Below are 15,743 nucleotides of genomic sequence, written 5' to 3'. Positions count from 1 at the left end.
GCTGCTGAGCGGCTAAAGATTTTGTTGTCATCTTTAACTGCACTGCAGTAGGAAGCCGAGACGTCTTTACCAGCCCTGCCAGGCAGCGCTGACGTCCTGCTGTCTGTCACTGCTTGGCAACAGATACATTTCCAGGCCGTCCCTCCAAGGTCACTCTGTTCCTTTCTTTAATTGAATTGTGCCGGGCTGAATTGAATTCCACAGTCAATGACGAGTCCGATTCGTAGTTTTTTTTGCCAACATTTCTCTTCCTGTGACACAACATCTTGAAATAAGAATCCAAGGCTTTTTCATGTGTACAAATGCCTGCTTTGCTTTTCCCTATCACCCTGTCTTATTACACAGAACTTGTATCCAGTTCATGTAAACCTTTTAATATACAGTAGCTCTATTCCGAGGGAAAAAAAATATTATTATATATTTTATTTTACATTACCAGCATCAGAGACAAAAGTTTGATTGTAATAGATATAATAGTGTTAGCAGTGAACACAAGCAGGATGAAGCAGGATGGCTTACACTGTTTGATTTATCTTTGGCGTCTCTGGAAAGAGATCTCTGGATATCCAGGTGGCGTGTACAGTCCTCTGACACCGGACTCCAACAAAAGAACATGTAATACTGGGAAGCTTTGTGTGACAGTAAATTAGGATCTGATGAGGATTCTCAATTTAGTCCTCAGTAAAGCTCATCATCCTTTTCTCCTCGATGAACTGCCCGCCATTAGGCTCTTTCAGTGCTTGAGAGAGGAGAGTCATGAATAATGTCCCAACACGAGGCTGTACGGACAGACTTTTCAGAGCCGTCTCACGTATTATGCATGAGATCACTTCCAGTCAGAGACATTCGGCAAAGACGGGGCACAGTCGGAGTACTGCTCCCATCCAGCTTCCTCCTTGATTTGGCTCGATTCTGCATTGTCATCCTCCTTTAATTAACCCTTGGTAACCCGCTCATGACGGCATGTCTGATTGCCTCTCCAAGGGCTGACAGGCCCATCCTGATAGGGAGGGGAGGGGAGATGAAGAGAGAGGAGGGGGAGCCAGCAGCAGCAGCAGCAGCAGCAGCAGGGGGTGAAAGTGAAAGAGTGAGGTAGTCCTTTCCTCCTTTCTCTCTCGTTCCCATTTCCTCTCTGGACTCCCAGTCGACTCACAGCTTCTAGCTTCTCTGCTAGGTGGGGCTTTGCCTCCTGTGGTAGTAGGCGCGGCAGGGAAACAGACAGACCAAAGCAAAAACACTTCTGTGACAACACGACAGGCAACGTCCATCCCATTAGAGGTGAGTTGACAGAAAAGCTAGAAACTACTACTACACACATAACTCCTGTTTGGAACCTCTGAACAGCTGATTGACGCTCCTTTGTGCTGTGTGTTTGAGTTGAGTCACTGTCTAGTTTGTTCTGATAGGACAGCTTATAGTTTTACTCTTTTCTTCTTCAAGGAGAAAGTGAGCCTAACAGCAGGTTGGCAGCTGACTAAAAAGCAGGAGAAGAAGAGTAAAGTCAAGTTTGTGGTGTTGGTGTTTTCTAAAGTGTAATTGTAGGAGCTCAGTGGCATTAACTCGGATTATGGCACAGGCAAATGAGGATGAGTGCTCTCCATTTACAATACAGAGCCCTGTTTTCTATGTGTGTCTATATATATGTGTGGGAGGGAGTGTAAATTCAGAAATACTCATGCATTTCAAAGTTTTGTGTGCAACAGATAGTTGTTACGGTGGTTTGAAAGAGGACATCTTTGTTGTGGCTTTGCTGTTGTCTCCTCTGAACACTTGAGCTGGCTGCGTGTGCAGTTGGTGATTTACTATTGTACTTGAAGCAAGCATCCACACAACAAAAAAATTGTCAATGATTGTAGGTGTTTTATCTGTTGCTTTAATTCAAACCAACTCACACGCTGTTGAACAAGCTTTGATTTTTGTCTTGGAAAATTTTTATTGTACTCTTTGATCATCTGTGGCTCTATTTATTATGATGTGGGTGCAATGAAGTCTTTGTAGACTGCATCAGTGATTAAGGGCTATTGAAAATGAATGCGCTCAAGTGGACCATCACAAACAAGCAACGGGAGGGCCAGTGATGCCCAGTAATCAGCCAATAGAAATACTTCTAAAGAAATAACTGCATGTTTAAGTATGAACAGAGTGACATTTATTTCTTTGGTCTCGTAATTGATATAACACAATGAATGTGTTGAGGGGCTTTTCATTGGACCTCACTGTGTCTTTTAGTTCAGAGGTTATATCTTTGTTGTAAATCAAACTTATTTGTTTATACTGTATAAACAATCTCAGCCCACACATTCAGCCTTCCATTTACTGTCAATCAAGCAGCAGCAAAACCGTCTCTGCACTCCAGCTTGGAGAAAGAGTTATTTTTTTGTAGGCAAATTCAAATAAAAGTGTAGCTGATCAAGCGATGAGGAAATAGGAATTCAATCACAAGGTGCTTTTTACTTTTAATCTCTGTCAGATCAGAGCTATATCTTTCCTGAATGTTAAAGGAAAAAAAATACTTATTTGAATCAGTTTCATAAGACAATATGTCAGATGCATCCTCGATTCAGTGTGAGGGAAATCATTCATGAATCCAAACTGGTCCCACAGCACGTCTTCCAATGCCATTACATGTGAGATTTTTCTTGCCTTTGTTATGTAAGAGGTCCTCTGAGGAAGTGATGCCTTCTCCCATCTGTAGACATCCCACCTTTACACCCTTAACAGTATTTCCCCCCAAATATTTACAAATCCCATCATCAGAATCTCATTTACAGAATCTTGATGATATAGTGTAATCACCGGCGTTATCCTTTGTTCATGCGGCTAATAGCATTTCCTCCTCTTGGGCCGTTGAAAGAACAAGACTTAGTGTATTGAATATTGCATGAGGTAATGTTTGCATGGTTGAGTGGAGTCACAGTGATGCATGCATTGGTGCAGCTATGTGTTGTAACGCAGCAGGCAAAAATCAAGGATCTGTGACTGAATCTGCAACAAAATAAAAACATATGGATCCATCCTCATTTGTTTTAGTCTTTCCTGTGCTGGGGGTCACATCCTCCCACCCGAGAGCAGCCCTGTACAACATCAGTCGGCTCCAGAGCGGCTTTGCTCAAGGTTTTTGGGTGCCTTGCTAAAGGCATGTTGGCAGCTGATAAGGAAGAGGAGAGTCTTTCTTACAGACTTTCGCCACTGAGATTTACCTTTCATGCCTTTATAGTGCCAGTTAGCATACAATTCCGTACCAATCCTGCTACAAACAGACTGGTAAAACATTGCACTATGTAGGGTGTTACAGTACAAGGCTTTGCAGTTGTGTTTGTCTAATGAACAGAATCTCCACAAGGGGAATACAGTGTGTTTTCAGATGGATTTTAGGGGGAGAATATGACTTGTTTCGCGCCATCTGCCCATTTCACTGCCTCGCTTATGAAACATGGGAGAGAAGTCTATATCCTCTCAAGCATTCCTCTCTGTACATTGTTGCTCATTGTTAATTTAAGAAGTTATGACACAAAAGTCCGACTCGCCCGCCCTCACCGAAGGGTTATTGAGTTCAGCTGTGCCATTTTTGAGGATGCCGCCCCCCCCCTCCTCCTCCCTGTAGGAGATGTGGTGACGTGCATCTGAAAGCGTGCAGGTCTGAGGGGAGGAGCTTTCATTAGCCACGGTTCTGTCAGAGCAATCGTAGCTGATCCAGGGAGCGGAAATATAAAATATTCAGCCCATTACAGTCAGGCGGGCTCTCAGGAGGAGGAGTGCTATTTATTTTTGTTTTCTTTTTGTTTTGTCAACCCTTTATCCCAGGAAAGTCCACTGAGCGTGCTCTTCTTCAGCAGTCCCCAGCTTCCCATTCACACAGACAAAACAGTCATCTATTAGTGTTCATTCAGCAGCTTCAGAGGAGCAGCTGGGGCATTGAAGCCGCAGTAATAATAAAGGTTTTCCCTTCTCTATCTACAGGGTTTATAGTGATGTTGATCAGTACTGATGACTCAACTATTACCTCACTGTGTGATGAGTTATCTGACTTTTAGAAATCAATTTCTGTAGCTTTCTCTCATTTGGGATTGGAGTTTCAAGATGCTCCCTATACTTGAAGGGAGATTATTGAATTATGGATTATGTGCAATTATGGAATGGAATAAGCTACTTCCTTTAATTAATGAGGAGTCAGATCCTCCTGCCTTTAAAGCAAAGGCTAAACAATAATATGATTTTATACTATATCATATTTATAATCTACATTATACATCATTTATATTTGCAACTTGAACTTGTTTTACAGCCGTTTTCTTTTATGATATGATTTATTTTTGTGGTGTCTGGAACTTTTTTTTACCTTGCCTGCTTTACACAAGGATTATATCAATAGTTAGTCTTCTAGTATTTATTATCTAATATTCTGTATCTTAAAGACAGACACTGAATGCTGAATGTTTCCATCTTTATAAAGGTTGGTGGACTGTGTAAACACCAGGGACAATGATGGAAATAAGTCCAGGACTTTATCTTTTTATCCCTGACAAAGTCCAATATGTTGTGTTTTTATGAATATATTAGGATGTTGTCAGTAAATCAAAATCAAAGATAGTATACTTGAGGCTTCTTAAATTGCCCTGTTCAAGAGGACCTCAATGGTTGCTGTGGGAGAGAGCACCAGCCAATCCACATGTATTTTGCCTTCTAGTCCTGTAATTATTGCTACAGCATTATCAGACTTTCCAGGCAGCCTGGAAGAAATCTTCACAAAAAGTTGTGAACATTGAGGATATGTCACCTGATTAATTCTAGAGAATCTGTCCATTGTTTGCATTCCCATTCAGCAACTTGGTTCTGCTTTTTTGTGTCCCATTATAGTAACTCAGATTGGTAATTAACTAAATTAGCTTCAATTATTGAGCTTAAATTAGCTTCAAGAATTACATTTACAGGTGTAAGTCCGAAAGCCAAAGGACATCTTTACAAAGGCCATTCACTACAACTCATTATGTTAATTAATCAAAAATGAACTGAGAAATAGTTTTAATTGTATTGCCCACAGTTCATACTCATTCTCTAGAAAGAAGATTTTCAGCACTGTATCAGAGAGACCACCCCAGGAGGAAAGAGTGATATGCTGCAGCCAGCGCAAAATTATTCTCATGTTTAGATAAGAATTGGAAGTCAGTGAGCTCCTCTGCAGCCATCTGCCTCCGCTTTGCACATTATGATGATAGACTCCAACAGTAAGCGTCTTCTCACTGCTGCTTTAACATTCCCCTTTTTGTATTACCCAAGTAAATGTGCAGCACTTCATGTTATCAAGTTTAATTTGTCTCGGTTTGGAGGAAATGAATAGTGATGTGGACAAAATGAACCTTTTCTCACTTTAAGAAAGCTTGAATGATATTTGAGGTGTGCAATTAGGCATGAGGAGCAATCAGCACTGGTAAAAGACCATCTGTGTCTTTGATCTCTGCTTAAAGAGTGTTTCTCTGAGAATGTGATGCATATATGCTCTTTGGACCAGTATTTTTAGACCAAATAAATATAATAACATAGAATGGAGCTTTTTGTATATCTGCTGGCAAACGCTGACTTTTGGAGTGTAGCCAAGTGACTTTGGACTGGCTCATTTTGTTGAGAGCATTAAATTTGTCTGCCCCTGCTATCTGTCACGCACTGAAGGCTGGTCTCAGAGGAAGCAGCAGTACACTGCAACTCTCCTGACACTTCTGAGGCTTTGACAAGCAGTGCCGAGCAGAGGGGTAACTTTAAATCAGATTGTCAAGGTGACCTGGCAGGCCCTGTCGCTGCCAAAACTTAAAAGCCCCGCCCTGCACCAACTGCCCATTTAACCTTGATGCTGTTGTCTTCTTTGAGGGAGTCTCAGCTGCTGTCAAATGATGCTGCCTACAACTCAAAACAAAGCCACAGTATCAGCGAAGGCAGGCTTAAGTGCAGATGAGAGGAAATGATTAAAGGGAAACAAGCCAGGCATGTTTCAAAGCCATCGACTTCCACAGGCTTTGTTTGCAAAAGCCTAGTGTGTGCAGAAACCCACTCAGCAAAGACAGGGTTCGACTTCTGTTTGATATCAGAGCTCCGCTCACGCTGCTCCGCACCTCTTTTTTTATTGAGGAACTGTGGTTAAGCTGTAGACACATAGCCCCAAAGCTCAGATTGACAGGCGCGATGCAATTTATTTTTTTGTATGACCAGCTACTCTGTGGTTTAAACATCCATCTCTGAGATGCTTCTCCGATAATGGATTTGAATTGAAGAAAAATGAAACCTCAAAATGATAGATTAAGGATGGCAAAATGAGAAAGTGGCATTGACATTCAATAACAGAAAGGCCCATTACCTGTTTTATTTTGCCTGTTTTCTTTTTTATGGTTTGTGCTGGTGTAAACAGAATCCAATCGAGTTTTTTTTTTAAATTTATCCTCATGACAACACAAAAAACTTAGAGAAATGGGATGTTTTATTTTCTCAGGCTAAAATTCTGCATCGTTCGAACATATTATATATGGCTATAATGTTTCTAAAACAAAACCTGCAGTTATGAGTCATAGACCTGGTCAGATTTTGGCTGTGAAGATAAATGCTGCTCATTCTAGCTGTCATAAGCTCAAATCAATTTCCCACTGCATCAGTGGACAACTGGGTCGCAAGGTGTCAGCTCTGCGCTACATTCATTACAAATCTTTTACAGGTGTCAGGTGAATATGCATGGACCAGAGGGTCGCTAACCTTACAGCCACTCAGCCACCTGACACTGCCATGGAGTGGTAAATCCATGTGAATACTGTCCAATAACTCTGTCGCAATATCTGGTAACCATTGCTAGAAGTGGACTGTCGTTTACATCCACACTCTTGTCAAGAGCTATGTTGAATACTGAAGCATCTTTCAATGCAAGAGTTTGCTGGTGCCTTATGTTTTCAGCCATGTTGGTAATGTTCCTCTACAGTTCTTGCAGAAACTGGCATTTCTTTGATCCTGTTGATGAAGCCTTGTTTATATACTCTCCATCGGAGAATGGCTTCCCACGTTTAGCAATGCACTGCATGACTTTATAGCTGCTCTCAGTTTTTGGCGGTACATAGGGTTGTAAACACACTCCTGCCCTCTTGATTGATTCAACTTTATCAGCCTTATCTTTGAAGTTTTTCTCGTGCCTTGTTTCAAAATTATGTTTTACACTTGAAGTTCGGAACACAACATTTTGGAAGCAGTGAGTGCACACTGCTTGGTTCTTTTTTGAAGAAAAAAACCAAATTTGTTTGTCGAAGATGGCTGAAAGAGGCGAATACAAGACAACCTACGTTTTTCGCTTCTGCCATTGTCAGTTGTTCTTGAAATAAAGCAAAAAAGAACACTGGCTAGCTATCCTACCTTTTCACTACCGCTGTAATGCTGCACTTGTCGGCAGATGAGCGGGAAAATAATGCCACCATGGGCAGGCACCAAGGCAACAGCCTTTTACAGGTTGCTACAGGTAGCGAGATTGTTTAATGTTAAGACATTTGTTTCTTTATTTTCATGCCTATTAACACTAAGTATTTATTAAAAGGATGCTTTGTAGATAATGAATGGCATGCGTGTTTTATGCATAACTTTTATGGTTATTGATTTTCTGAACAAACTTCAAAAAAATCAATAACGCCATTATCTTCCCCAGACAGCTACACATCCGCACATCACCAGCTCGCCCACATTTTTCTTCCCTCCCTTCCCTCTTTGTGATCCTTTTAAAATTGAGTCATTATTCTCTCATTTTCAGCCTGCCTTCGGGTTTCATCCTCATCTCTGATGAATTATAGATGGCGAGTCTGAATTGACTTGTCGAAAAAGTGTAATTACCTTCTGGAAGTTGTTTTCATTTTTTATTTAAAAAATCATTTTGAATACAGGGTGTGTTTGGGATCAGTCAGACTGAAAATTCACGTCAGATGAAAGTGCTTTTGGATCTGTTGGTAAAGTAAATTGTGGGCTGTATGAATAAAACTCTTTGTTGTTATCTGCCACTGATGGGGATCACAGTGCGTGGTTGTGTGAACAGTCATTTTGTTTGTATTGATTGTCATCTGTGTGTGTGTGTGTGTGTGTGTGTGTGTGTGTGTGTGTGTGTGTGTGTGTGTGTGTGTCTGCTACACTATGGTGGATCCATTCATTTTTCCTTCCAGATTTAAATTAAACTCTTCAGGATATTTGGTCCTATTAGTTAGGGTGGGGTCTCATACACACACACACACACACACATACACACATACACATGCACACAAACAAAAGCAAACACACATGCAGATGAGACTTGGCAGGTTGGCATGGAAACCAACTTGTATGAGCAAGGACTCTGTGTGTCTACTCTACATGTGAATGTGTGCTGTAACAGCTGTGGTGCTGGCTGACTGTCATTCTTTGTGTGTGTCTGTGTATGTGTGTGTGTGTGTGTGTGTGTGTGTGTGTGTGAGAAAGAGAGAGAGAGAGAGACAGAGAGAGAGAGAAATGGCACAATGAAAGTGAAGTAGAGTTAATATATTATTATTAAAGGTGATTTATTGATGCTGATAGCAGAAAATGGGTTTGCAAATTACAGAAACACATTTCAGGAGTTTTCAGACATGTAATTGTGTTGTAATTAAACAGAGTGTGTGGAAATGATTGTTGTTTGATCCATACACTCCTCACTTGGGGAGGTCTGGGTGTCTGTCAGCCTTAAATAATTACGGTGTTAATGAATATCCTTTTATTCCTCCTCACTCTCAGAGTTAATGAGGAGCTTAACAATTAATGAGCCAAATCCTTTTTTTTTTAAACAAAAAAAAAAAGAACTCAAATACCCACAAGTCAATGGTGCCCAAAAAGGAGCACAGCTGTTTGATGAGACAAATTGAGCATCTGCGAGTCTGATGGTGTAGCTGGTGATTGGACAGTGAGAAAGTGAATATGACTTCATTACAGCACAATTTTTTTTGGCTGCAATCCTTCAGTGACATTTTAAATAAAGATTTAAATAGTGTCGAGAGATGATGAGCATGCAGCCAGTGTGCTTGTTAGTAAAGCACAGAGAACTGCTGTGTGTGTGTTCAGAATTCTACTATTAATACCAAGAGGCTTCAAAACAAAAATGAACTTTGATCCGCCTGCTGTTATTCTCTTCCTCTGTCAATCTCAGTCTCACCCGATCTACTCTTCCTTCTCTTCCGTTCCTCTCCTCACGCAGCTGGGACGACAGCAGCTCAGTGAGCAGCGGGCTGAGCGACACGCTGGACAACATCAGCACTGATGATCTGAACACACCAGCCTACTCCGCCGTCAGCTCGTCACGCAAAAGCAAGGGAGCACAGGTAAGGACACGAGCGCCGATTGTTTAGTATCCGTCCTTGGCACCTAGAATCTGCAGCTGATGTTACGCAGGATTAGTTAGTCTTTTTACAAGATGATGGGAACTTATTTTTTGGCTTGTTTAGTTAACTTTACATTTTAAAGTTATAATCCTTAAGATTTTAGTCCTGGTTGATTTGGGGACACCTGTGGTTTAATACTACAGCAAACACTCATTGAGCAATTAATGTGTCAGAAATACAACAGAGGAGCAACTGGTGTACCTGTTTACAGTGCAGCCAAACAATTGTTTTATTAAAGAACTCAGTCGATAATATTCTTTTTTTTCCCCTTTGATCCTGTGAGCAACTGCAATATGATTTCACTCTGCATCATCTAACAGCTCGCTGTGGCTGCTCCTTCGTGTTCCATTACCCCCCTAAAAAATTAATGATGATTCACTGTTAAAATGTGCTGAGAATGACCATTGTTTTGAAGACGCATTATAGCTGTTAATACTAAACTCAGTGACAAATATAGTAGATTGCTTCACAGTAAAAGCTCTCCTTGGTTTCAACATTGAATGCTTTTAGTATGAACTAGCAGCAGTAGGAAATGTTCACTCAGCATTAGCAGAAACTCAGTACAGCTGTGATATGGTATTAGGAAAGTGAACAATAACCGGTAAGACTAATATCACTGAGACAAAATTACAAATGATAATGCTGGATGACACACATCTTTACAGTACGTGGGAATCTCTTGTAGGGAATGGCGCACTCTGCCACTAACAATAAAAACTAACTATATAGAGAGGTAATCATAGAGTGTAAATACATTGAGTGGTTAATAGCATCAAAAACTGGGGTTGATTTGATGAAAATCTTAAGCACTTTAATAAAAACATGATATAAAAACACTTATGACTAATTTAAATAACAAGGGATAGCATAAAACACTGATAGAAACAATTATATAAAAGTTTCATTGAAAGATTAAAAAAAAAAAGTTTTTTTGAAAAAACAGATTTAACTTAACTCCCCATTCAAATGCTGAGTTACAAGCCAGCTGGTTTAGCATGAAACCAAGAGCGGTCTGTGTGCAAGCTCTGAAATCACAGCTGAGAGAATTAGCCGCGGACTGACGGCCACTGCTCAGCTCTCCTCAGAGGCTTTTGCTGTATTCTGCCAAGTATCTTTGGCCCCTCATGAAATACTCAACAGACTGGGCTCTTAAGAGACTCTGGCGTTGCTAGGGAGACTGGCCATCTGTCAAGGTAGGCTGGTTATCACTGCCGTGGGTGTGTGTTTGTGTGGGTGGGTGTGTTTGTGTGCATCCCAAAAGAGGAGATCTGGACATGGGTGATTCCAAAGATAGCTACGACTTCACACACAGACACACACCCCGCTGCTCTGTTTATCTATAGACTTACATTTCTTTGTGCTGGCTATGTGATATTAAATAACACTTCTTAAAGGACCATACCAGAGTTTCACAATGTTTTTGACTATTAACTATTAATAGTACTTTAAATCATTTCTGACCATTTTCTAAGGAATACTATAACTTTTAGATTGACTTCCTACCTACCAGATATGCCTTAGTTATTTTCAGTGTACTGTGAGAATAACTGAATGCTTGAAACTGGTAATTACTGTGCAAGTGTGTTGCCTTTACCTCCTTATTTATTGCAGATATTGCACTTTCATTACATGGTACTGCAGTGGTGAGCAGGTACTATTTTAAAACTCTGACCACCAGTACAATCAAGCAAACTACAACATTCGGGTTTTAAGAGTTGGCTGCCAGGACAGATTCAAACTCAGGATATCATAGTGTCATTATTTTACTGAACTATCTATTCATCTCTTCATATTCTTCCTCTGACACCCACCCCCACCCCCCAGTCCCAGAGAGGAAGCAGGTCCAAGCATGCAGAGCAGGAGGTGAGCAGCAGCTGGGCCGGAGCCGAGGACTTGAAGAAGGTGGAGGAGGAGCTGGATGCAAGCATGGACCCCAGCAGCGGCTCCTCCCGCTGGAAGCCTTCCTCATCCTCATCTTCCTCCCAAGCCCAGGGCCAGTATGAGGATGCTGGTCAGAAGGCCGCTGCACTGGCCCAGATGTCCCAGACTGGCTCGTTGAGGAGGGGCATGACGGCCCAGGTGGGCATCACGCCACCCAGGACAAAGAGTACCTCTGCCTCCCTCAAAACACCTGGTAGGAGACTCAACACATTGTCTTCATCCTTGACCAATTTTTAATCTTTATTTGTCAGTGGAAATGAAGTGCATTATGTATTTCCCAGTGGAACTGAATATTTGATTTGTGTACAGTTACAAGAGGGATTTCAGTCAAATCCTTCGCATTTGATTGGACTGCTTTAAAAAGTGGGTGGGGTTTAGAGTTAAGTGCGATACGTAGCTGCAGAGAGAAACGGAGCTACAGAGGACTGTTGGCTCCACACACACACCTCCTCACCTGTTGTTAGATTAGGAGGAAGAGGGAGAGATGGGTGAATTAGACCTCAGCCACATTGTTTTGGAAATGAAAACAAAGTATTTGCCCACTGATATCCAAACAGACATCTCTTCCTATTTGTCCATATTGACCCACAATCCGTGTGTGCTTTATGTGACCGGTGTGGCTAGCTACTCGCCCAAAGTCACATTTGAGTGGATGAACTTTTGTAAACCCTGAGTGCAGGATGAGTCATCAAACATTTGAAACTGTTTCACAGGAAGAGAAAAGACAGGGATTTTGATGTGAAATTCTCAGATACTGTTTTTTTTGACACACATTTGGCATATAACAAGAGATAATTGATCAATCAACACAGGGACATGAGATTAAAACTGGGAAAAATGTATTTTTCATTTCAGTGGGACTTTAAAGAAACCTGGACTATCTACATTGACACCAACAGATGCATCTCAAATTATGCTTTAGACCTTTTTTCATAAGCTCTGTAATCGCTAAAATGCTTTAACACAGTAAAATTCACTTACAATTCATTAAAGTGACCTAGCAATAATTTGCTTCACCTTCATAACAATAAGGATTTTGAAAGAACATGATTGGAATGGAAAGTTATAAGCTGCAACAGATTTGTTGCCTCTGCCCAAAAGATATTTAATGATTCTTTTCACTGATACGTATACTTAGAAACTTAAGTTTTCAGTCCATTCAGCAGGTTTAGCAGCTTTGTTGCAGATAAGTATTGGTTTTCAATGTAGCTGAGCTGTGATAAACAGGGTTCTGGCTGTTGGCCAGTATTTACAGTAATTTGGCTTTTCCTGCTCTGTGGCATCACAGATGATAAAAACAAGTGCTGGGCCAAGAATCTGCTGAGGGTAATGTTTTTGTATTTGTGCTAATAAGTGTTTATGCAAATTGACAGGCAAAACTGATGATGCTAAAGCCTCAGAGAAGGGCAAGGCGCCTTCCAAGAGTTCAGCTGGCATCCAGCGCTCACCCTCAGATGCTGGGAAGAGTAGTGGAGATGAAGGCAAGAAACCCCCCTCTGGCATTGGACGCCCACCCACCACAGGTTCTTTTGGATACAAGAAGATCCCTGGTCCCAGTGGCACCCTAATCACCTCCAGTGGTGCAACACTCACCAGTGGCTCAGCCACCCTGGGCAAGGCACCCAAATCCTCAGCTGCCCTCGGCAAAGGTGCAGGCATTGGTGGTGTGCGTAAGACCAGCCTGGATGGCTCACAGCCCCAGGATGATGGCATTTTGCTCAGCTGCGGAGGCTCCAAAGTGCCCCTGCAGTATCGCTCTCTCCCCAGACCAGCCAAATCCTCCAGTGGGGTGGCGGCAGGGCGCAGCGGGCACCGCTCCAGCTCCAGCAGCATCGACTCAAACGTCAGTGGCAAGTCAGCTGGAGGGGCAGCGACGCCAGCGGGCGCCAAACGCAGGGACGCAGGAAAAGTGGGCTCAGACCGCTCCAGTCCCATCACCATCAACCAGACAGACAAGGAGAAAGTGGCAGTGTCAGACCAGGACCCAGCAGCAGGACTATCCACCTCCCCCAAGTCCAGCCCCACCTCCACTTCAGCAGGCCAGTCAGGCCTCAGGCAGCCGGGCTCCAAGTACCCTGATATTGCTTCTCCTACCTTCCGCAGGTCAGACACACAAAACATGCCTATTGCTTTCATTCTGTCTTTGTCCTTCATCATACATGATGACGTGAATCAAGCATTTCACCACATTTATTTTCAGTCCCTTGACTATTAGCCAAAAGTGATGTCTTTACAGTACAGCAAGCATGCAAATGGAACTTTAGGTTATATTTTAAAGAGATTCATCCAATGTCATCGAAACAAGTAGTTCAGAACCATAATTTGAGTTGTTTTTTTATTTATTTATGATGATAAACTGATGTTTGTGATACTCTGCAATGTTTTTCTGATGCAGGCTGTTTCCCAGACTCCTGTAACAGATAGGGGCATTTATTGAAGTTGTCATCCACAAACTTTCACCATGGCTTAAAAAACAGTCTGTCACCTCTATCAACTTTAGATACCTCTGGATGCGCAAAATGAATATAAGACACAATAAATCATATTTCAACACCTTCATAGGAAAATTGATTGAGTGAGTTTACTCGGCTGCAAAGATTGTTCCCTGGTGTAGGTGATAAGCCACTGCAGACGAAACATATCTTTTCCCTGAAGATGAACATCTGATGGCTTTTCATTCATTCAGGTCAGACAAATCTAGTTGAGCAGTCTTGATCAGAACAGGCAGGAGACAGGAGTTTCTCTGCACGCCAGTCCTGGCTCATTAGAAGCATGCGTTCGGCAGGCGTGTCCAAACATCCGTCCCATCCGATCAGTCAAGCTGACCTGTTTCATCTGCATGTCTTCAAGCTTTTTTTTTTTTTTCTCCTCAAGAGAGCGTCACCTATATATTTTGTGTGATTGCGATGACAGACTGGGACAGGCGCAAGCTGAGTAGCAGGCTGTTTGAGCATATGTGGGAGGCAAACAGGGTTGAGTGGCCTAACAGATTGGGTTATTTAAAGTCACGGGGTTGCAACGCCAAAGCTGTGAAAGCAGATGTGTCGATGTAAATTACTGAGAGTCCGCAGCTGAAATGAGGTGGAGTTTGCTGCAAGGGATGAATGTGTTGGGAAGTGCACTCAGTATTTTCATCTGCAGTGAGAAGTTGGTGTTACAATAAGATGTGTGGATGTTTTAGTAGCTGTTTTTCACTTGACTGATCCTTGAGCATTTACTTCTTGATGCTTGTGACCAATCCAGTAACATTTTATATGTACTATACAGCAGGTCTGTGAGATAACCACAATTTAATCTACTTTCTCAACCCCAAAGTATAGCAAAGCCCTTCATTTTTCAGTATGGATCCTGCAGATGCTCAGCACATGTTCTTTGAGCATTTCTAAATGACTGCACCCACCTCTCTACCCTCAGATTGTTTGGCACCAAAGCCAGCAGCAAGGCCAGCTCTCCGGGCACGCCCGACTCTGGCAAGTGCCCCTCATTACTGGGCAGCCCCCACGGCACGCTGGCGAGGCAGGCCAGTCTGGACTCGCCCTCCTCTGGCACGGGGAGCCTGGGCAGCGCTGGCGGCCTGAGCGGTGGCAGCAGCCCACTGTACGGTAAAACCCCAGACCTGTGCACTGACTCCCTGGCCTCCAGCCCGGCCTCTGGCCTCTCCTTGCCCTCCAACGCTCGGCCCTGGCCTGCCTGTAGCTCATCAGCTGGCAGCAAGGACACACTGAGCTGCCAAAGCATGACCAGTCTGCACACCAGCTCTGAGTCCATTGATCTGCCGCTGGGCCACCATGGGCCCAAGGTTACACGAACCGGCAGTGTCAAGTCCACCCTGTCTGAGGGGTGAGTAACAGGGAATACGATTGGGCAGAATCGTATTCATTGTTTCATTTGAGAACACAGACAAAAAGAATGCACCTCCCTACCCTAAGACATAGACACACAATGCAGAGGAAGCCTAAATTATAATAATCATAATGATTATAAACAAAGTCATCCAGCACACAGTTTTTTGAATTTAAGTTTCTTTTCCTGGCATGGTTTTGGTATTATCAAAAATATAATCCTGTTTAAAAATGCACATATTGGGTGTAGCCAAACAGATGTGCAGCTGTCTTAATGGAAGTTTCCCCATATAATATCACAACATTCAGCTAATGACAAGCAGTTTTCCAGAGTCTAACCCTTTCACTATCCTTCAACCCATTTAACCTGCTAATGTTTTACCAGATAGTCATTGCACTGACTTCACTTAGCTTATCTTGGTGTTTATGGGAGCTTAATGAGAGACAGTGTTACTCACGGACCCACTGCCATGCCAGAAAAAGTACCACATTAGGTTCAGATCATTTCAGATGCTCATTCCCATGAGAAGTCTTTATTAGGGTGTGTCCATTGTTTTGTCCACAC

The 15,743-nt window shown here is 42.4% G+C and overlaps 1 protein-coding gene across 13 annotated transcripts in view; it reads left to right on the top strand.

Moving 5' to 3' along the window:
• The window catches only part of nav3 (neuron navigator 3), a 420,345-nt gene that overhangs the window by 372,713 nt on the left and 31,889 nt on the right, over positions 1-15,743 (top strand). For all 13 annotated transcript variants that reach the window (XM_044342743.1, XM_044342742.1, XM_044342741.1 and 10 more), the window contains 4 exons: positions 9,212-9,335; positions 11,220-11,529; positions 12,710-13,439; positions 14,751-15,176. In XM_044342743.1, coding sequence (XP_044198678.1) covers positions 9,212-9,335; positions 11,220-11,529; positions 12,710-13,439; positions 14,751-15,176 — 1,590 coding nt within the window. The remainder of the gene's footprint in view (positions 1-9,211; positions 9,336-11,219; positions 11,530-12,709; positions 13,440-14,750; positions 15,177-15,743) is intronic.

This window comes from Thunnus albacares, chromosome 23, assembly GCF_914725855.1.
Source record: "Thunnus albacares chromosome 23, fThuAlb1.1, whole genome shotgun sequence".
NCBI lineage: Eukaryota > Metazoa > Chordata > Actinopteri > Scombriformes > Scombridae > Thunnus > Thunnus albacares.
Note: the sequence above shows the minus strand (reverse complement) of the source record. Positions and strands in the feature narration are given on the sequence as shown.